The sequence below is a fragment of the Talpa occidentalis genome, unplaced genomic scaffold (assembly GCF_014898055.3).
Source record: "Talpa occidentalis isolate TD23 unplaced genomic scaffold, MPIMG_talOcc4v2.1 talOcc4.9, whole genome shotgun sequence".
NCBI classification, from domain to species: Eukaryota; Metazoa; Chordata; class Mammalia; order Eulipotyphla; family Talpidae; genus Talpa; species Talpa occidentalis.
Window position 1 is genome coordinate 69,594,270 of NW_023605305.1, and position 21,821 is coordinate 69,616,090.

The 21,821-nt window shown below is 45.3% G+C and overlaps 1 protein-coding gene across 10 annotated transcripts in view; it reads left to right on the top strand.

The window, feature by feature from the left end:
• The first annotated feature begins 432 nt into the window (after positions 1-432).
• The window catches only part of NSD1 (nuclear receptor binding SET domain protein 1), a 149,201-nt gene continuing 127,812 nt past the window's right edge, over positions 433-21,821 (top strand). The window contains exons 1-3 of one of the 10 annotated variants that reach the window (XM_037499090.2): positions 2,754-2,771; positions 3,608-3,721; positions 4,459-4,548. In XM_037499090.2, coding sequence (XP_037354987.1) covers positions 3,692-3,721; positions 4,459-4,548 — 120 coding nt within the window. In that variant the 5' untranslated portion in view covers positions 2,754-2,771; positions 3,608-3,691. Of the gene's footprint in view, positions 455-1,119; positions 1,170-1,536; positions 1,701-1,887; positions 1,901-2,158; positions 2,187-2,333; positions 2,493-2,558; positions 2,580-2,750; positions 2,772-3,607; positions 4,549-21,821 lie in introns of those variants that run through there. The other 9 variants (XM_037499087.2, XM_037499082.2, XM_037499081.2 and 6 more) reach the window with 9 other exon arrangements.

The following is a 21,821-nucleotide window of genomic DNA, read 5'->3' on the forward strand; positions in this document are numbered from 1 at the left end:
CACTTACAGTGTGCTAAGGACCTGTTTACTCGTGTGCCTCCATGGCTGGACTGTGGGCCTTGGAGAGCAGCGGGCCGAGGGCATCTCAAACTCCAAGTCTACTGAGGCCGGTCTCTGAGGGGAGGTTGGGGAAGGTTGAAGGATGGAGCTTAGGCAGCCCAGCGCTGGCAGGGCACCGCCCAAAGTGGCCTTTCTCCCAGGTGGGCTCACGGTTAACAGATATAAGGGCCGCAGGTAAACACTCCACTGGGCCAATAATTATGCACATTTACTAAGCCCTGGGAGGAATGGTAGTCACGTGGCTCTCGAGGGCGGTGCCCTCAGCTTTGAGATGGAGTTAACTGGAATCACAGAAGGCTTTCTGGAGGAGGCGGACTTTTTATGGCGGTTGATGGTGGCTTTCTCTGAATAGTGAGGATGCGCTTAGCCCCCTAGGGATCAGCTAGCTCCCGAGGTGAGCTTTTTGCCCGGGAGCAAGCCCTGGAGGTGACGGGGTCGCTGGGGTTGGGGGAAGAACCTGGGGGCCGGAATCGTGAACTTAGGCTGGGCTCTGGTTCCTGGATCTGCTCCTGTGCTGTCTTTGATGATTGCATGCGCCGCGGCCACGGCAGGCCGGTGGTGCGGGGCCCCGGGAGCAGGCCTCGAGGTCCCAGGCGCCGGAGAGCAGGCACCCTGGCTGGGGGTTAGGCCCGCAGGCTCTGCCGGGCTAGCCAGGCGAACCCCCCGCCCGGCGCAGTTCCGCCGGGGTCGCGAGGCCGGGTCCGCAGGGGCAAGGCGTGCGCTCCCCGGGGAGCCCAGCTGCGGAGCAGGCGGCCCGCGCCGAGCGACTGTGGCACGAGAGGGCCATCTGCCTGGGTGCCGAGAACTGCAGCGTCCCCGGTGCGAGGCGCGGCCCCTCTGGGCCCCCAGCCCGCGTCCCCTGCCCAGCGCGCCCCGCACAGACAGACGCCCGCCCGCGCCCGCTGCCGGGGTCCCCGTGCCAGGCCCAGACCAGACTGGGCGCGGGAGGCGGTGCAGGGATTAGTGGACCCCTCCCCCCGCGCTCCCCTCGCTCCGCCCGAAGCTGCGAGGACCCCTGGGCCCCGGGCTAGTGAGGCAGCTTCGTCCCGGCGGTGCCCGGGCTGGGACCTCGGCCTCACTGGGCGGGGGCCGCACGGCGGCCGGCCGAGGTGCGGGCGCGCTGTCAGGCAGTTGCCGGGCTCGGGTGCCAGGGGTGGGCTCAGCGCGGGGGTCGCCGAGCCTCATCCCCCAGCCGAGGCCACGGCCGGATCGGCAGTGCCGGAACGGGTAACCCGACCCGATCCGGCCCAGCTCCGGGGAGCTGCTCACCCCGCACTGTCGGGCAGGGGGAGGGAAAGGCATGGGGGAGAGGGGGAAGGGCAGGGGTAGTGGGTGAGGGGCTGTGGGGACAGCCGGGCCGAGTCCCGGCCTGTCTGCGCAGCTCTAGGGCGGCTGCCTGCCGCACCCGGGACGAGCCAGCCCCCTGCCTCGCGGGCGTCGGGCCTGCGGCAGGAGGGAGCCCTGAGGCTGCACAGACTTGACTCGGGGAGGCCGACCCGAGCTGCTGCCTCCATTTTGTTTCCTGTTCAGCTTGGTCTGTGGTGATGGTGTGGGTTTGGGGTGCGGCCGGGCAGGGGGTTCACCTGTGGCCGCGCCGGCTTGGGGCCTGAGGCCTCGAAGACCCCAGCCCAAACCCCCAGGTGAGCCCCGCGGGCAGGAGGGGGGCGGCCTTGGCCTCGGGCCGAGCCGAGCGGGCTGAGGGCAGGTGCCCAGTGGATGGGGAGCCCGGGCTGTAACCTAAGATGGAGGCCGGGACTGACGCGGGCCCGAGCGGGGCTGGCGGGGCGGTCCGACCGGCCTCGGCCGGGCCAGGTGCCTCCGGGGTTGGGGCCGGAGACGGGTAGGGTACTTGAGCCTTGGGCAGCCCGGGGTCTGTGCAGCTCCCCGAGGGAGGTGAGGGGATCGGAGTGCCACCCACGACGCCCGCAGGCCCTGACACTCCTGGGAGGCGCGCGAGGCCTCTGGGGAGTCCGCCTTAGGCCCCGCCCGGGCTGCCGGGCCGGCCCGTAGGCCCGGGCCGCGAACGGGCGCGCAGGGGGAGGGGAGGGGGCGGTAGCGGCGGCTTTGCTGATTGGGCGGCGCGTTCGCGAGCCCGACTTCACCCGCCTTGAACCCCGAAGAGTGAGGCGAGGGAGCGCGCGCGGTGGGGGCAGGGGCGCGCGCGCACTCCGGGCCCTGCCACACGCGGGCCAGCGCGAGGCGCTCGGTCGCACGCGCAGCCGCGGGGGCGCGCGCGGTGGGGGTGTGAGGAGGTGGTGGCGGCGGCGGAATAGGCCGGGGCAGGTCGCGCTCGCTGCCTTCTCCCCTGAAGAGACGCGGGGGGAGGGGGGTGCGGCGAGCGGCTCCGCTCTCTCCCCACTGCTCCGCTCGCGCCCCAGTGTCATGAGGGTCACCCCCTCCCCCAGCCGGCCCGGGAGGGGGCGCGGGGCACGGTAACTAGTGCGCTGGGGTGGGCGGCGGGCCGGCGCGAGGAGGAGGGGAGGAGGCGGCCGGGCGGGGAAGATGGTGGTGGCAGTGAGGTGAGGGGCTCGGGGGAGGGTCTGGCGCGACGCGGGGTCGGTGGCCGGCGGCGAGGCTGCCGTGGGACCCCTCCCCCTCCATCACTACCAGCCGGGCTCTGGCCTAGCCGGCCGGGCCGCGGCGAACTTCCTCCCGGCGCGGCCCGGGCCCGCCGGCCTCCCGCGCGCACCTCGGCCTCCGCCTCCCCTCAGGTAGCGGGTTTGGGTAAGCGGGGCCGGCTGCCCTCCTGCAGCCAACTTTGCTTGCTGCTGGATATTGACGGGCGCGATCGGGTTGGTCAGGAGGTGCTGCCGCGGCTGCGGGAAGGAGCGCGGCCCGGGCAGGCGGCGGCAGCAGCCATGTTTGTCAAGCTGTAGCAGCTGCTGCTGCTGCCCTGACTCGGCTTCACCGCCTGCCTCCGTTTCTCCCCTGGCCGCGTCCGGGTTCTCGGCTGCTGCAGTCGTGAGCCAAGCAGGTCTGCAGGCAGGAAGGCGAGCTTCAGGGTGCACCCGCTTCGGCCCACTCGCCTGAGGCCTGGGCACGGCCGCTGCAAAGGCTCCAGCGCCGACTGGCCCTGGGTGCAGCGCTATTGTGACCGCTGCGCCTGAGCGAGCCTGGAAAGGGGGGGGGGCGGATAACCTTTTTGTGCGGCGTCGGGGAGCCCCCTCGAACCCCATAGCTCAATCCTTTAGGGAGATCCGGCCGATGGACCCCCCAGCGGGGAAGAGGGCGGAAGATTACTGTTTGAGATTTGGGAATTTACTGCCAAAGGGATTTTAAATTTAGTTCAGCCCAACTGTCCACCAGTCTGCAGTGCAGGAGAAAGGGACGGGCTATTTCCATGTGGCAAGATCAGCCCCGGGAAGATGGAGTTTGCGGAGGCTCACCGAGGCCATTTTTCCATCGTTGGCTCGGGAACTTTTTCCGCCCATGAAAGTGCTGTAGAAAGGCATCCAGGCCACTAGGCCTTGAGAAGTGGCTGCCATTTTGAAGATAAGCGTCAAATGGCCTATTAACTTGGATTAATTGAAGTATTTTTGGATTCCAGGTTGATGCTGGCCCAGGATGGATCAGACCTGTGAACTACCTAGAAGAAATTGTGTGCTGCCCTTTTCCAATCCAGTGAATTTAGATGCCCCTGAAGACAAGGACAGCCCTTTCGGTAATGGTCAATCCAATTTTTCTGAGCCACTTAATGGGTGTACTATGCAGTTATCGACTGCCAGTGGAACATCCCAAAATGCTTATGGACAAGATTCTCCATCTTGTTACATTCCACTGCGGAGACTACAGGATTTGGCCTCCATGATCAATGTAGAGTATTTAAATGGGTCTGCTGATGGATCAGATTCCTTTCAAGACCCTGAAAAGAGTGATTCAAGAGCTCAGTCGCCAGTTTGCACTTCCTTGAGTCCTGGTGGTCCAACAGCACTTGCTATGAAACTTGAACCCTCTTGTAATAACTCCCCTGAACTCCAGGTAAAAGTAACAAAGACTGTCAAAAATGGCTTTCTGCACTTTGAGAATTTTACTTGTGTGGACGATGCAGATGTAGATTCTGAAATGGACCCAGAACAGCCAGTCACAGAGGATGGGAGTATAGAGGAGATCTTTGAGGAAACTCAGACCAATGCCAGCTGCAATTATGAGCCTAAATCAGAAAATGGTGTAGAAGTGGCCATGGGAAATGAACAAGACAGCACACCAGAGAGTAGACCCGGTGCAGTCAAATCGCCATTCTTGCCATTAGCTTCTCAAACTGAAACACAGAAAAATAAGCAAAGAAATGAAGTGGACGGCAGCAATGAAAAAACAGCCCTTCTCCCAGCCCCCTTTTCACTAGGAGATACAAACGTTACCATAGAAGAGCAATTAAACTCAATAAATTTATCTTTTCAGGATGATCCAGACTCCAGTACCAGTACATTAGGAAACATGCTAGAATTACCTGGAACTTCATCATCATCTACTTCACAGGAATTGCCATTTGTAAGCTGTTTTTGGTACACCTTAAATGTATACATAAATGTATATATACAGACAACTTAAAGGGAAACTTGTAGTTTAGTTTTGGTTGCTTATCAGTTCACAACTGAAAGCCTATTACTAATGATAAGGTTTTGGGTGAAATTTTACTTTGATTTTAAAATTTATCTCTATTGTATGAGTTTGATTCTGTTCAGACGTTCTGAAATAACTCCTTTGAGGACTGGCTCAGAGTTAAACTTTGAAGAGTTTTTGGTTGAGTTCAGATTTAATTTTTCTCAAGATGGAGTTATACATTTGTTTCATTTTTCTTTTTTCAAAATTTTTTTGAGAAGAGGGGCCTTTGACTGGCTAGTACCATGATACAGTAAACCAGTTAATTACCTGGAGTTCTGTTTTGCATGAGGCATGACTTGTTTTCTTAGTTGACGGAGTGACTCTTGAGGCAGATTGAAATGCACTTTGGGTACAAATTGAAAGTTGCTAAGATGAGAAGGCTTTTTGGACATTAGTCAAAATTTAAATAAATTAATTTTTCTGAACTACCTGTTGTGAAAGTGCAGCATCCTATGCTTTTGATAGCAGCCAACATCAAAGTATGCGCCGGAACCTTTTGTAGTTTTTAATTTTGAAGTATATGTATGTGGTGTGTGTATATATAAATGGAGATAATCTAATTTGAGTTGTTTTCAGTAGTGATGTGTATTCTTGTTAAAGGAAGGCAAATGATCAAGTTCTTTTTTATTTGATCTCGGGACTGCCTGTAGGTAGGTAAGTGATCAGTTGACTTCTCTTAGTTCAGTTGTGAGACCTTTACAATTTCTAGCTACTTAGTTGTTAAACGGTTTGTTTCAGCTTAAATATTTGCTTCTGATAAGTTTCTGCTCAGACATATTGTCATGGTCACCTGTATTGTCACCCCCTCCACCAGCAGGTGCTTCTGAAATACTATGTAAAGTTTTAACCAGAAATAATTTTATAGTGTGTAGTGATTGTTTTGAGTGCGTTCATTTTACTAAATAGCCCTGCTCTTTAAAGTTACAGAGGGAGAATGTGGGTGTGTCGCTTTTGTTTCTGTTGATTCATATCTTAAATATGCTTTAGTATCCCTTGTTTGTTAGCTTAGCAATTGCAGTTTGAAAAATTTGTTTTGCTTATTATCTTTAGTCTGTATTGTCCTAGGTATTTTTTTTTTTTTTTGGTGGTGATTTGTCTATGCTGACAACCTATTGGCAGCATAGACAAAATTCTTTCTCCTGTGCTTGCATTGAAATTTATTTTACATATGTATAGTTTTTCCTTTATATTTACATAAAAACTAGGTCTGACAGTGGAAACAGATGTTTCTGTACGAGCATACAAATGGAAATATAAATTTGTCTGATTCAAGAGATGTCAGTGGAATATTGGCTCTATTAGAAACAATTGAAAATATTGGAGCCTATAGAAACCACGTATTATGCATTGAAAATGAGGTAGAAAATCTAAATTGCCTGAAGACTATGGGATTGAAGAAGCAAGTATTTAATTTATTCTTTCAGGCCTTTGATTGAAGGTTATGGTTGGTTTGTTGGTTTGATTTTCATTATTGATATTTTTTAACTGAGGATTTAAAGAAGTGAAGTCTGTCTCAAAATGCAAATTTAACTATACAGTGTAACTTGGGAAAGGTAAAAGTAATTCTAGTTAACACATCATTGATTGTCCTTACTATTCTCAATTGATTCATTGGTGTAGCAGATATTGAACATACTATATGTTATGCTTAGGGCTGGAAATTTTAGAAAATCCCTAGCAAATGCTATTTGTCGTTTATTTTGTCTGTAATATTGTGATAGAATAAGATTCTCTAGGTAAGAATAAGCAGCCTCTTCAGTTTACCCTCATCTACTCTTTGTAATTTTTTTTTATAACTGTAGTGATTTGTCATCATAGTTAATCCTGATATCTGGTGCTTTATATTTAATTGGGTTGATACCATCTGATTCCTACAAGTGTACTTATGCATCGTATAGTGCTTTGTTCATTGCATGTTTTTGGTAAAATATTGAAGGTTGGTTTCCAGAGCTTCTAATTTAAGCAGGCAATCACTTAGTTTATTAACTACTTTGGTTTATATTCTTCCCTTGGGTTTTCATGCCTTATAGTAAAAAGAGATGTCATAGAAAACATAGATTAGCCTTTAAGCCACTGAGACTGAAAGCTTTGGAGATGAGACTGAAACCCTTCAGATCAAAATTATCTGAAGTACTCTTTTTTTTATTAAGATTTATTCATTTATGCATACAAGAACTGGGGTACAGGCCAGAGGTGCTTGTTTTATTTATTTATGCATACAAGAACTGGGGTGTAGGCCAGAGGTGCGGGGGTCAGAGGATTCACCAGAGTGGGGAACACAACAGGCAGATTGATGGAAATACACTGCTGAGTGAAGCAGCGGGCGAGAGTCAGGAGTTGTCTGCTGTGCTATGTGGTTATCTCCCTGGCTGGGGATCGAACTCATGCTACAGTGGCTGCTGATAGCTTCATAGGTTGCATCTTAACCCCTTGCGCCACAAGGGAGGCCCACTCTTGGTTTTCTTTAGTGACTTCTGAAGGTCTCTGACACTTGCCTGGACCTAAAGTAAAGTAACTCCTGGGGTTCGTATGAGGCTGATTTTACAGCAGTTGTTTTCTTTTGTTCAAGCAAGTAGATTTTTTTTGAGAACTCATACTTGGGCAGTATTCATGAATTTGGGTATCCTCAAAGTTCTTAGGAGGGTACCAGCTCTGGGATGGTCTGAAATACATAATATAATAGTGATTCTCTTTATGTGAAGAAGACCACTGACAATCCAGTTAAAGTGGAGACTGAAATTTTCTAGTTGTAAAAGAGAGAAAAAGGTTATTTAGGGTTTTCTACTGAAAAGCAAATTTAAGTTATGAAAGTAAGTTCTTTAAATCTTTATCAAAATTTTGAATATGATGGCAACTAATTGTTAGACTGCGTCAAATAACTGTTACGGTAAGACAAGAACCAAATATAGTCTTTAATATTTGGTCCAGCAAAATTGTACAATGGAGATGACATACCTTATTATTTTTTTAAAGATTTATTTATTTATGCATACAAGATCTAGGGTCCAGGCCAGAGGTGCGGGGGGCGGGGGGGTTTAGATTATTCACCAGAGACAGAGTGGGGAACAGAGCAGATGAAATGACTGAAAGACACTACTGAGGGGAGCAGCGGGCGAGACAGGAGAGGTCTGCTGTGCCATGTGGGTAGCTCCCTGACCAGCCGAAGATCGAACTGGTGCTGCAGAGGCTGTGGATAGGTTCATAGTGCTGTGTTTAACTCCTTGCCCCACCAGGGAGGCCCTACATATCTTATTTTGCTTTACTTTTTCATGATCATAAGGAGGATGAATTTTTGTAAAAATATTTAACCACGTAATCAGTTTTAGTAATGTTCTCTTTGTTAAAATAACCACTGTAGAAAATTTCAGGCACACGCATACCAAAGAATAGAAATCTCCATGTGCTTCTCTTAGCTTCCAGAATTATTGATATTTTGCCAGTATTGTTTTATCTTTTATTATGTCATTTTCTTAACATTTTTTTTAAAGATTTATTTATTTACTTATACAAGCACTGGGTACAGTCAGAAGCGCAGTAGGGTGAGAAAATTCACCAGAGCCAGAGCAGGGAGCAGAACAGGCAGAATGACGAAATACACTGCTGAGGGGAGCAGCGGATGTGGCAGGAGAGGTCTGCGCGCCATGTGGGACCCTCACTGGCGGCCAGGGATCGAACCAGCGCTGCAGAGGCTGCGGGCAGCTTCGCAGCCCAGGCTCAACCGCTGTGCCACCAGGGGCGGCCCTCTCTTAACATTTCTTAATCCTTGATATACAGATCGCATCACTCTTTGAAGCTCCTATCACTTGTTTAATAATTTGACAATTGTGTAATGGTTGACCTAGATCATCCTTTCCTTGCCTGTAATTGAAGTGTTTCTTCTTTATCATTTATGTTGACTTTAAGAAACATAGCATCTTTTTGCTGATTTTTTTTGCAGTTTTATCTTGTATGATTTGCACTGTAATACTTAATAGGTGGAGATAGACCTGTATTGTATATGGGATGGTTGTTGGAATAGAGGTTTTTTACCCCATTTAAAAAATGGATATTTTACAAAAAGTAAATTTAAAAATGGATATTTTGCTGTTGAATTATTTGCAACACTCTCACCCTGTTACACACCCTGTACTAAGTTCTGTGCTATAGAAGTCATTAGAGTTGAATGGAGAGATGAATGAAACAAGACTTAAGGGAAAAAGTGGGACATGAATTAGCTTCATCTGGGTTGGGTTTGACTAGAGTTAGAAGGGTAATTTGAATAAGAGTTAAATGAACATGGTATATTCATAAGGTATATGTGGTGGATAGATTAGGCAAGGGGGTAGGGTAAGATACTAGGGCCTAGAAACCAAGCTAAAGCATTTTTTAAAAAAATTTATTTTATTTATTTATGCATACAAAAACTGGGATGTTGGCCAGAGATGCTGGGTGGGGAGGTGGTGGTGAGAGGATTCACCAGAGACAGACTGGGGAGCAAAACAGGGAGATCTAAAATATACTGCTGAGGGGAGCAGTGGATGAGACAGGACAGGTCTGTTGCACCAAGTGGGTTAGTTCCATGGTCAGTGATTGAACTGATGCTGCAGTGGTTGGCAATAGCTTGATAGTGCTGAGACTTAACCCCTTGCACCACTGGGAAGGCCCTAAGGCACTGCTTTTGATGTGATAGGAACTAGGGGACAGAGAGGGATTTTGGCTGACATATGATATTAAAATCTGTATTTGGAAAACTTTGGGGGAGAGTAGGAGGCAGGGTTAGGATGTAGGACTCTGCTGTGAAGGTTATTAAAATTTAGACTTGAGCAGAATCAATCAGTAATAGTAGAAAGATAAGGGGTAAATCGAAAAGATTTTTTCAAAGGGGGTAAATTAGCCCTCTTTGGGGTTGCTATATTGGAGGCAAAATTTGAGCCTTGGTTTTGAGCAGTGAAGGACATAAATGAGGGAAGTCTAAGACTTGTGTTGGTGCCTGAGATGACTGATTCCTCAGGGGTTCTCTCCTTTCCTTTTCCTCTGAGATATTTCTGTTTCCATCTTTCCTTTCTGAAAAGAAGATCTATTCTGTTTTCACACCTCTCAGGTTCTACTTTTGGACTCCTCTCTCGCACCTCTGGAGAACAGTGTTTTATTCATTACTCTTTTCCTTTGGGATTTTTATTCTTTACCTCGCCACTGAATCACTTTTTCTGCCTAAAAACAATGATGTTTTTCTTTTTAAAGGGATCTTCCTCTCTCTTGTACCCTCTCTAATTATCTTTCCCATTTACTGATAAATTTCTTGAAAGAATTACCTGCTTTGTTTACTCCTCATTGAAGCTCTGGGGGCTGACTTTTATATATATCTTCCACTTTGCTGAAGTTGTTCTTTCATAATTCACAATGACACTTCATACTTACACTGTTAGATTTGCAGCATTTTGACCACTACTACTTTGAAAGATTTATTTGTTTATGCATACAAGAACCTGAGGTACAGGCCAGAGGTGCCGAGGTTGGGGGTGGTGGTGTGGGAGGATTCATCAGAGACACAGCGGGGAGCAGAATGGGCAGACTAACTGAACAGGTATGCTGGTGAGGGGAGCAATGGGGGAGACAGGAAGGGTCACTGTGCCATGTGGGTAGGTCGCTGCGCCATGTGGGTAGCTCCCTGGCCGGCTGGGGATCAAACTTGTGCTGCAGCACAGCTTCACAGTGCTGGGCTTAACCCCTTGGGCCACCAGGGAGGCCCCTAATCCTTTTGTTCTTGATTGCTCTTTTCTTCCTTTTTTTCTTCTTTCTTTAGTTCTTACCCATTTTGTTTGATTCATTTCACTGCTGTTCTGCTATGTGAACACTTCCTTTTTTCAAGATTTATTTTTATTTACTTATGCGTACAAGAACTGGTGTATAGGACAGAGGGCAGCCGGGAGAAGGTGAGAGGATTCACCAGAGACAGAGTGGGGAGCTGAACAAGCAGATCCTTTGAAATACACTGCTGAGGGGAGCAGTGGGAGAGTCAGGAGAGGTCTGGTGTGCCATGTGGGTAGCTTCCTGGCCAGGGATAGAACTCATGCTTCAGAGACTGTAGATAGCTTCATAGTGCTGAGACTTAATGATGAATTCTTTATTATTGGTCTTTATATAGTTTTTTCCTCTTCAGTCTAATACAAATTTACCTCCAAAAGCTTTACCATCAGTGTCTCACTCCTTTCTCCATTTGTTTAACAAATAAAGGCTAAATTCAGTGTTATCTTTCATAGGATCCTGTACTTACCTTCCCCCAACTTATACCAAATCTAGGGCACCCTGGGATCAGCCTGGGTTCAAGTGTTAGTTGTGTCTTGCTTCATTTCTTCCCCTGGCTCATGCCTTTATTCTGGTCTGATTCATCTTTGCATGGTAACACAGTGTAGCATGGTGTCTCATTTGTAATAGCAATATTTATTGATTGAAAGAATGAATAATGTGCTAATATAGAGATACAAGTTGGGAAGGGAGTAAACTTTAGGTAGGAGGTGATAAGTGAACTGTCAGCTGTCATCTTCACAGTATTAGGTTTAAAAACAGCTTCTTTTAAAGCTTGATCTCTTCATACTTTCATTTTCTATGGCCTTTGAATTTGAACTCCCTAATATCTCAGACATTCGTTTTTCTCTTATTCTCTCTGTCAATCTTCTACTTAAGGAGATTAACCATAATGGTTTTATGTTGTACAGATCCGAGTGTGTACTGTGCTACTAGTTTAATTGGAGAGATCCCTTTGATTTCTCTGAGGCCGTTTCTCGTCTCTAAATTGGAGCTGGTAACTTCCTTGTCCAGTTGTTTAATAGGTTGCAAGGAGGTAATTTATATGAAACAAGCCAGCACTAATTCTGAAGCTAAGTAAATCTGAAGTAGGTGCTCAGTACATGATGCCTTTTATATACTGGGCCAAATGCACATTTTTTTTTTTAAAGATTTATTTATGCATACAAGAAATGGGGTACAGGACAGAGGTGCTGGGGCTGAGAGGATTCAAAAGAGACAGAGTGGGGAGCAGAACAGGTTGATTGCCTGAAATACACTGCTGAGGGGAGCAGCAGGCGAGACAGGAGAGGTCTGCTGAACCATGTGGGTCCGTTCCCTGGCTGGGGATGGAACTTGTGCGGCAGTGGTTGTGGATTGCTTCATTGTGCTGAGATTTAACACCTTGCGCCACCTGGGAGGCCCCAAATGCACATTTGGAAGGTAATTCTTGTGACTTTTGAGAAACATCGCTGTTATTTTTGCTTTTTTCTCTGTTCTTCCAAACATTCTTCTTCCTTAATTAGTAAGTAAAGGTCATTAACTACTGTTGGCAGATTTGGTTTTTTTTTGGTTAACTAATAGGAGAATTTGATCCAGTTATGTTTGGTGATTAGAACCTAATTTGTACAGTAGTATTAGTCTTTCCAAACCCCAGCTGTTAAGTGGTGTAACTTTTTTTTGTTGCTTTTTGCTGGTATCCTTCCTCATGGATATTAATGTGGCCCCCCCCCCCCACCTCCCGCAGTTTTCAAGGGAGCCCATTAAAAGGAGACCCTGCCCCTTTTCTGGTGTGTTGGGATGATTTTCATTGAACAGCATTTCTGAAACTTTTTTTTTATAAGATTAATTTTATTTATACAAGAACCAGGGTACAGGACAGATGCGCCGAAGGTGAGAGGATTCACCAGAGACAGAGCAAGGGAATAGAACAGGCTGAATGATGAAATACACTGCTGAGGGGAGCAGCAGTCGAGACAGGGGAGGTCTGCTCCCCATGTGGGTTGCTCCGAGGCTGGTGGGGATCGAACTAGCACTGCAGAGGCTGCGGACAGCTTCACAGTGCTGCGCTCAACAGCCTGTGCCGCCAGGGAGGCCCTCTGAAACTTTTTTAATCTCAAGTGTAGCCTTTTTTTTTTTTTTTTTAAAGATTTATTTAATTTTGCATTAAGAGCTGGGGTGTAGGCCAGAGATGCTGGGGGTGAGAGGATTCACAGAGACAGAGTGGGAAACAGAACAGGCAGACTAACTGAAATACACTGCTGAGGGGAGCCAGTGGACAAGTCAGGAGAGGTCTGCGCCATGGGGGTTGCTCCCTGGCCAGCGTGGGGATCGAACTTGTGTTGCAGAGGCTGCGGATTGCTTCATAGTGTGGTGCTTAACCCTTGGGCCACCAGGGAGGCCCTCAAATGTAGCCTTTTGAAGAAACAGCTGTGAATCATTTTAGTTACACAAGTAATACATATTTGAGGTAAAAAAAAAAAAAAGTCAAACTCCAAAGTGGAATATAAAAGTCAGTATGCCTATCATCATTCATATATGCCTTCATTTTCCTTCTTTTTGATTAGAAATTGCTTTTTTTTTTTTAATTTTATAGAGGCATGTTTATTTATTTGTTTTTTTTTGTTTATACAAGCACTGGGTACAGTCAGAAGTGTGGGAGGGTGAGAGAATTCACCAGAGCCAGATCGGGGAGCAGAGCAGGCAGAAGGACCGAAGTACACTGCTGAGGGGAGCAGCGGGCGGCAAGAGAGGTCTGCGCGCCGTGTGGGACCCTCCTCCGGTGGCTGGGGAGTAGCCGGGGATTGAACCAGCGCCGCGGAGCCCTCGGGCAGGTTCGCAACCCAGTGCTCAACTGCTGCGCCACCGGGGAGGCCCTGATTAGAAATTTCTTTGTTTGTATAAGTATATACTTTTTTTTAATCTTTTGGTAACAGAGGTGGCCTGGTATAAATGAATATCATTTAATACCTTGGTTGATGACTTTTATTAGTCATGTCCTTGTGTGAAAGAATATGTTTTATTATTGAAAATTTTGGTAAACATACATTTACGAACAGTTGTTAGAAATAATAAGAGAACCCTTGTATATTTTCTCTAGTTTAGCAATGATAATATTTTATAAGAATATCTAAGATTACAATCAGAATATTGACAATATAATTACTAATTTTACTGTTTCACCATTTTGGTTTCTTGCTTTTTATTTTATTTTAAAGATTTATTTATTTATGCATACAAGGGGTATAGACCAAAGATGTGGGGTGAGAGGAATCACCAGAGACAGAGTGGGGAGCAGAACAGGCAGATTGACTGAAACACACTGCTGAGGGGAGCAGCTGGTGAGACAGAAGAGGTCTGCTGTGCCATGTGGGTGGGCTCCCTGGCTGGGGATCAAACTCATGCTGCAGTGGCTACTGATAGCTTCATAGTACTGAGACTTAACCCCTTGTACCACCAGGGAGGCCCTCTTATTTTGCTTTTAAAGAAAACTGCTTTATTAAATATATTTCAGATTACCGCCTTTTACTTGTATTCATTTGTATGTATGTATTATATTCTTTACATTTTTATTACCAAGGTAGGTTTCTTACATTTACCACTCCACTCAAGATACTGAACTGTTGTTTTTTTTTTTTTTTTAAAGATTTATTTGTTTATGCATGCAAGAACTGGGGTACAGGCCAGAGATGGGGGTGGGGTGAGAGGATTCACCAGAGACAGAGTGGAGAGCAGAACAGGCAGATCTACTGTAATACACTGCTGAGGGGAGCAGCGGGCGAGATAGGAGAGGTCTGTTGAGCCATGTAGGTTGCTCCCTGGCTGTTGAGGGATGGACTAGTGCTCTAGAGGCTGCGGATTACTTCATAGTTGTGGTGCTTAACCCTTGCGCCACAATGAGGCCTGATACTGAACTGTTTTAACAGCGCAAAATGTCTCCTGTAGCTCTTTTACTCCACAACCATCTCCTTTCTTTTCTATCCCACTTCCTAAACCTTTGCCAACTACTTATCTGTCCTTTGATTCTAAAATTTTGTCATTTTTTTAAAAAAAAGATTTATTTATTTATGCATACAAGAACTAGGATACAGGCCAGAGGTGTGGGAGGTGAGAGGATTCACCAGAGACAGAGTGGGGAACAGAACAGGCAGATAGACTGAAGTACACTGCTGAGGGGAGCAGCGGGTGAGTCAGGAGTAGTGTGCTGTGCCATGTGGGTAGCTCCCTGGCTGGCCGGGGATCAAACTGCCCTGCTGAGGCTGCAGACAGCTTCATAGCCCTGTGCTTAACCCCTTGCACCACCAGAGAGGCCCTAAAATTTTGTCATTTAAAAAATGTTATATTGGAATTGGGTTTTTCACTTCCTAGAGATTCATCCAAGTTACTGACTATATCAGCATGTTACTCCTTTTATGACTGAGTAGTGTTCCATAGCATGGAAGGCAAACACCATACTTGTTAAATTATCCACTGGTTGAAGGATATCTGGACTTATTCTAGCTTTTAGCTATTAGAAGCAAAGTAGATGTTTTTGTGTACACAATTTTGCGTGAATGTAAGCTTTTTTGGGGGACAAATGCCCATAGATACAGTTGCTATATCCGAAAGGTGGTAATGGCATGTTTTCTAGGGCAACTGTCATTTATTTCTTAGCAGCAGCATGTGAGTGATCCAGTTTCTCTGCATCCTCACCAGCATTTGTGTTGTCGCTGTTTTTATTTTAGCCATTTTGATATTTATGTAATATCTTACTATGGTTTTAATTTGCATATTCCAGATAGCTAATGATGTTGAACATTTTTTTTGTGTGTGTGCTTATTTGCCATCTTTATATCCTCTTTGGTGAAATATTTGTGCCTTTTGCCCATTTTCTAATTGGATTGAGTTTTTTTTTTTTCCATTTTTTTACTGTTGAGTTTTGAGAGTTCTTAACATATTTTAGATGATATACATTCTTGATAATGGCTATAAACAATCCATAATCTTAAAATATTGTTTCCACTTTTAGATAATTAGAGAACCAATAAAATCATATACACTTGTGGTTCCCCTTAAAAAAATTGGAACAGATTTTAGTGTGTGTTGCTGTTAAGTAAAATTACTTTATTAAGGTTACTAAAGTTCTTTTCATATCTTCAATGACCCTATATAAAATACCACAATACTCAGTTAAAGATCACTAGAAGGATAAAATCCATTTTGGTGGATGAACAATTATATTTACACATTAAATTAAATTAAAAATAATTAGTGGTTATATGATACCCCCTTATATGCCAGGAAGAGTCTGAAGGTAGTCTCTCTTTGTAAATTATAAGGGTATATTCCCCTTGTCATCTCTAATTTCTCTTGATGCTGTAATTGGAGCTGTTGAGGATCCCTGGTGAAAGTAACAATGTGCAAGTTATATCTGTGCCTAGTAAAAATAACAGCCATTAATGCCATGCTAATTGTCATTGGAATTTTATATCCAAAGGCATTTCTTTAAACATTGCAGTTGGTTCAGTTGACAGTACGTTGAATCTATTTTTATAATTAGTGTATCCAGGAGCAGTACTTCCACTATGCCATTAAATATAAAGAATTATGGAGCAGTTGTTGAGAGTTAACAACATCCTAATTTAACGTGCTTTACTTTAACATATTAGAGCTTTGGGAAAGAAATTTATAGTTTAGTTAATTAAACCACTGAAATTAGTTCTTTGGTGGAGTAGATACTGGAGTTATAAGTAGAGTCTTGATAGGCATCAATTTCATAGTAATGTTTGTGGAGTTTATTTCCTAGGGAAAAAATTGCTGATAGTTGTATTATCAGGACAATGGGTTAAAAATTCTGATGTAGGGCTCCTGGTGGCGCAAGGGGTTAAGCGCCACACTATGAAGCAATCCGCAGCCTCTGCAGCACAAGTTTGATCCCGGCCAGCCAGGGAGAAACCCACCTGGCAAGGCAGACCTCTCCTGTCTTGCCTGCTGCTCCCCTCAGCAGTGTATTGCAGCCAGTCTGCCTATTCTGCTCCCCGCTCTGTCTCTGGTGAATCCTCTCACCCCCTACATTTCTGGCCTGTACACTAGCTCTTGTATGCATAAATAAATAAATCGTTAACCAAAAATTTTTGATATACATACTTTGGTATGATTTTTCAAAAGGATACACCATTTTACACAGTTCTAAATATTGTATGAGTTTAGCATTTGCACCTCAACTTTTATAGGCAGAGATGTTTTAAGTTCTTTATTAAGAGGGTGCATATGGGCCTCCCTGGTGGCGCAGCGGTAGAGCGCTGGGTTGCGAAGCTGCCCGCAGGCTCTGCGGCGCCGGTTCAATCCCCGGCTGCTCCCCGGCCACCGGAGGAGGGTCCCACATGGCGCGCAGACCTCTCCTGCCGCCCGCTGCTCCCCTCAGCAGTGTACTTGGGTCCTTCTGCCTGCTCTGCTCCCTGCTCTGGTGAATTCTCTCACCCTCCCGCATTTCTGACTGTACCCAGTGCTTGTATAAATAAATAAATAAATCTTTAAAAAAAAAAAAAAAAAAAAGAGGGTGCATAATGCTACTACAAGATTGATTTAATTAATATAGATTTATTGGAAATTATTTGCTTACTGTTTACATTTTTCCTGTGACCTTGGTGTTTATATCCATTGCTGACTTATCCATTTGGACTTTTTTTTAAAGATTCATTCATTTATGTATACAAGAACTGGGATATAGGCCAGAGGTATGGGGGGAGAGGGTGAGAGGATTCAGTAGAGACAGATTTGGCAAGCCGAACAGGTGGATTGACTGAAACACACTGCTGAGGGGAGCAGCGGGTGAGACTGGAGAGGTCTGCTGCGCTTTGTGGCTAGCTCCCTGGCTAGGGATTGAATTCATGCTACATCGGCTGCCAATAAATAGCTTCATAGTGCTGAGAGTTAACCTCTTGCGCCACCAGGGAGGCCCTAGATTTCAGTGTTTTATAGCTATTATTCTTTTTCTCACTGACTAGAAGTTTCTTTCTGTTTTTCATTTTGTTTAATTTTATGTAGTTTTACCATTGTAGCTTTATTTTTCATATAGCCAGATCTATGTTTTGGAGTGATTTCTTTTACGGGTTTTTTAGTATCCTTTTTGAAAACATTTATTAGACAGCTCTTACCCCAAGATTGCCTGCCTGTATCTATGCAGGTATTCTTTTTACAAACCTTTTCCTTGCAAAAGCAGCAGCAGCTCTCTGACTGCCTTTCTCCTTTTCCGAATAAACCTATTCTTTTTAAAATGTGAAAAAACCCAGAAAACATACATCCTTGGAGCTGTAGAGGAAATGTTTCCCCATTGTATTAGCTATCTGTTCTGTCTAACAAATTACCCTTAAATTTAGCAGTCTAGAACAAAAAACTTACTCACATAGGGTTAGGAATTGGGGAGTAGCCTAGCTGGCTAGTTCTGGCTCATTGTCTCATGAGATTGCAAGCAAGATGTCTGCCAGGACTGCAGTCGTCCAAATGCTGTAGGATCTCTGTCCAAGACTGCTCATGCATATGGCTGCTGGCTGTTTGTAGGAGGTCTCCGTTCATTATCACTTGACCATTTACATAGGGTTGCTTAGAGTATGTAACTGGCTTCCCCTAAAGTGAGTTATCCAAGAGAGAAGGGGACACCAGGCAGGAAGAGAGAGTGGGATATATCATGTGGGAGGGAAATAATACCAGTGCATGAATACCATGAGGCAGAGATGATTGGGGGAGATCTCGAAGGCTGGTTACCACAGCTATTCAACAAGAATTGAATAGTTTTTTTTAAAGATTTATTTATTTATACTTTCAAGAACTTTAGGTTGTAGGCCAGAGGTGCGGGGGGAGACGGGGAAAGGATTCCCAGAGACATAGAGTGGGGAGCAGAACAGGTGGATTGACTGAAATACACTAATGAGGGGGAGCAGTAGGCCAGACAGGGGAGGTCTGCTGTGCCATGTGGGTCAGCTTCTTGCCTGGGGATCTGCTGCTGATAGCTTCATAGTGCTGAGTCTTAACAACCCCTTGCACCACCAGAATTGAAGTTGTAATTAAAGAAGAAAACTTAAGTAGAAATAAGCAGAGATTAACCACTAACCACTTTTTTTTTTTTAAGATTTATTTATGCATACAAGAAATGGGGTGTAAGCCAGAGGTGTGGGGGGCAGGGCATGAGAGGATTCACCTGAGACAGAGTGGGGAGCAGAACCGGCAGATCTACTGAAGTACACTGCTGAGGGGAGTAGCTGGCAAGTCAGGGGAGGTTTGCTGCGCCAAGTGGGTTAGCTCCCTGGCCAGGGATCAAACTTATGCTGCAGTGGCTGGCTACAGCTTGATAGTGCCACCAGGGAGGCCCTAATCACTTCTTTTAAGCTGACCTTGTTTTGTCAAATTGAATGTTTCAATAGGTATGCAATTAAAAATACAATTAAAAAAGAGTTAAAAAAAAGGGGCATTAGTGAGACACCCTTGTACCTTGGCTGCTCAGTTACTCTTTTTTTTTCTTTTTTTTCCCTTTTTTTTCTTTTAAAAGATTTATTTACTTATGCATACTAGAGCTGGTGTACAGGGCAGAGATGCGGGGGGCGGGGGAGGGGGTGAGAGGATTCACCGGAGACAGACTGGGGAACAGAACAGGCAGATTGACTGAGGGACACTGCTGAGGGGAGCAGCGGGCGAGTCAGGAGAGGTCTGCTGTGCTATGTGTGTTGCTCCCTGGCCAAGCTGGGGATCGAACTCATGCTTCAGTGGCAGCAGACAACTTCATAGGTTGCATCTTAACTCCTTGAGTCACCAGGGAGGCCCTGTTCAGTTATTCTTAATGAAAAAGAAGATTGTGTACACTTTCCATTTTATAGCATAGTTTTTTCATCTTTCACTTCTATATTTTAAGATTAATTTATATAAAGCTGGGCTATAGGCCAGAGGTGCAGGGTGTGCCGGTGAGAGGATTCATCAGAGACAGAGTGGGGAGCAGAAAAGGTGGATTGACTGAAATACACTGCTTGAGGGAAAAAGCAGGTGAGACAGGAGAGGTCTGCGGTGACATGTGGGTAGCTCCCTGACCAGGGAACCAAACTCCTGCTGCAGTGGCTGTGGATAGCTTGATAGTGCTGAGGCTTAAAATCACTTGCTCCACCAGGGGAGACCCTCTTTTTTTTTTTCCCCCCAAATACCTGCATAGTATTCTGTAATATGAATGTTACAATTTCTTTTTTTTTTTTTTTTAAAGATTTTATTTATTTATACAAGAACTGGGGTACAGGCCAGAGGTGTGGGAGGGTGAGAGAATTCACCAGAGACAGAGCAGGGAGCAGAATAAACAAACCGATGGAAAACAATGCTGAGGGGAGCAGCAGGCAAGATGAGAGGTCTGCCACGCCATGTGGGTATCTCCCTGGCTGGCCGGAAATCAAACTGGCCGCAGAGGCTGCAGACAGCTTCACAGAGCTGCTCTCAGCTGGGTGGCGGGGGAGGCCCTGAATGTTACAATTTCAATTCAAGTATTCTTTGGCTGAAAGTTAGCAACCATACACATAGCAGTTTTGTTCCAGGAAGGCTGCTCTCTTTGACTATGGCAATTTTGGGAGGGGTTCACATTGAGCAGAGAGGAAGGAAGGGGACACCTGCTATGCCAGCCAGATAACCTAATCAACCCATGTTATCCATGGGTTGACACATGTCTCAGCCAGATTGACTTCACATCTGATATGGTAATTTTGAATGTATGCAAATACATTTGTAGGATAAATCTTGAGAACTGGAATTGTTGGTCAAAGTTATATTTAATTTTGAATTAAATTCAAAATCTTGCCAAATTCCCCACTAAAGGAGTATGTAGTATATATATTTACATCCCCAACCAGTAAGTGTGCCTATTTTAATGATTTTTAAGTTTTAATTATGGTAAATTACGTATAGCATAAATTAACTAATTTAACAATTTTCAAGTGTGTTCAGAAGTGTTAAACTATACTGCCTATACTCAGATTTTTGTGCAGCCAGTCTCTAGAATTCCTTCTGTCTTGCAAAACTGTATATACCCATTAAACAATTTACCACTTCCTGCTGGCAATTACCATTCTAGTTTTTGCTTCTGAATTTGACTACTCTAGATATCTTACCTAAGTGGAATCATATAATACTTACCTTTTTGTGACTGATTTATTCCGGTCCGGTTAGTGTAATGTCCTGAAAGTTTATCCATGTTGTAGCATGTGCCAAACTTTTTTTTCTTTTTAAAGATAATCTGTTGCATGTATATATCACATTTTGGTTATTGTGAATAATGCTAATATGAACAAAGATAACTCTTTGCGATCCAATAGGGATTCTCAATGAAGAAACTATAGCTGGGGGGCACAGAAAGAAAATTTATTTGCTATCTAAATTACCTAGAATTTGGATAATCTGTACTATTTTCTGTTTTTTGTTTTCTGAGTATTTTTTAAAGTATGGACTTAAAAAAATCAAGCTAGCTTTTTACATTTCTATCATGTGCTTAAAAATTAAAATTCATTTTTAAGATTTATTTATTCATTCATTCATTCATTCATTCATTCATTCATTTATTTATACAAGAACTGGGGTACAGGCCAGATGTGCGGGAGGGTGAGAGGATTCACCAGAGACAGAGCGGGAACACAACAGGTAGACTGACAAAATACACTGCTGAGGGGAGCAGTGGGTGTGACAGGAGAGGTCTGCTGTGCCATGTGGGACCCTCGCCCGCCAGTCGGGATTGAACCGGTGCTGCAGAGGCTACGGACATCTTCATAGCACAGCGCTCAACTGCCTGCACCACCAGGGGAGGCCCAAGAATTAAAATTTAAAATGAGGCACTTCTCCTGCCCTTTTGTGCCAATGCAGGTGTTTGGGGTGATCTGGGGTGTAGGCCAGAGGTGTGGGGGGTGCGAGGATTCACCATAGACAGAGTGGGAAACAGACAGGCAGAATGACTGAAGTACACTGCTGAGGGAACCAGCGGGCAAGACAGGAGAGGTCTGCTGTGCCATGTGGGTAGCTCCCTGGCCAGGGTTTGAACTTGTGATGCAGTTGCTTCGGAGAGCTTCATAGGTTGCGCCTTAAACCCTTGCACCACCAGGAAGGCCCAGTGCAGGTGTTTCTTTTCACAAATCTTTTCCCTTTGGAAAACAGCAGCAGCGGCTCTTCTGACCACTTGTGTCTGTGCAAGCATCATCTTTTTTTATATAATAAATGTGTGCTTTTGGATATATATTCAAAAATTTTTAAAAATATTTTGATTTTTATTTATATAATTACAAATTTTAAAAGCATAGTAATTGCATTTAAAGGGTCAAGATATGTCACATATTATAAAGGGTACAACTCAGTGACTTTTGTAGGCTACCAGGGAGACATCTGTACTTTTTTTTTTCTAATCC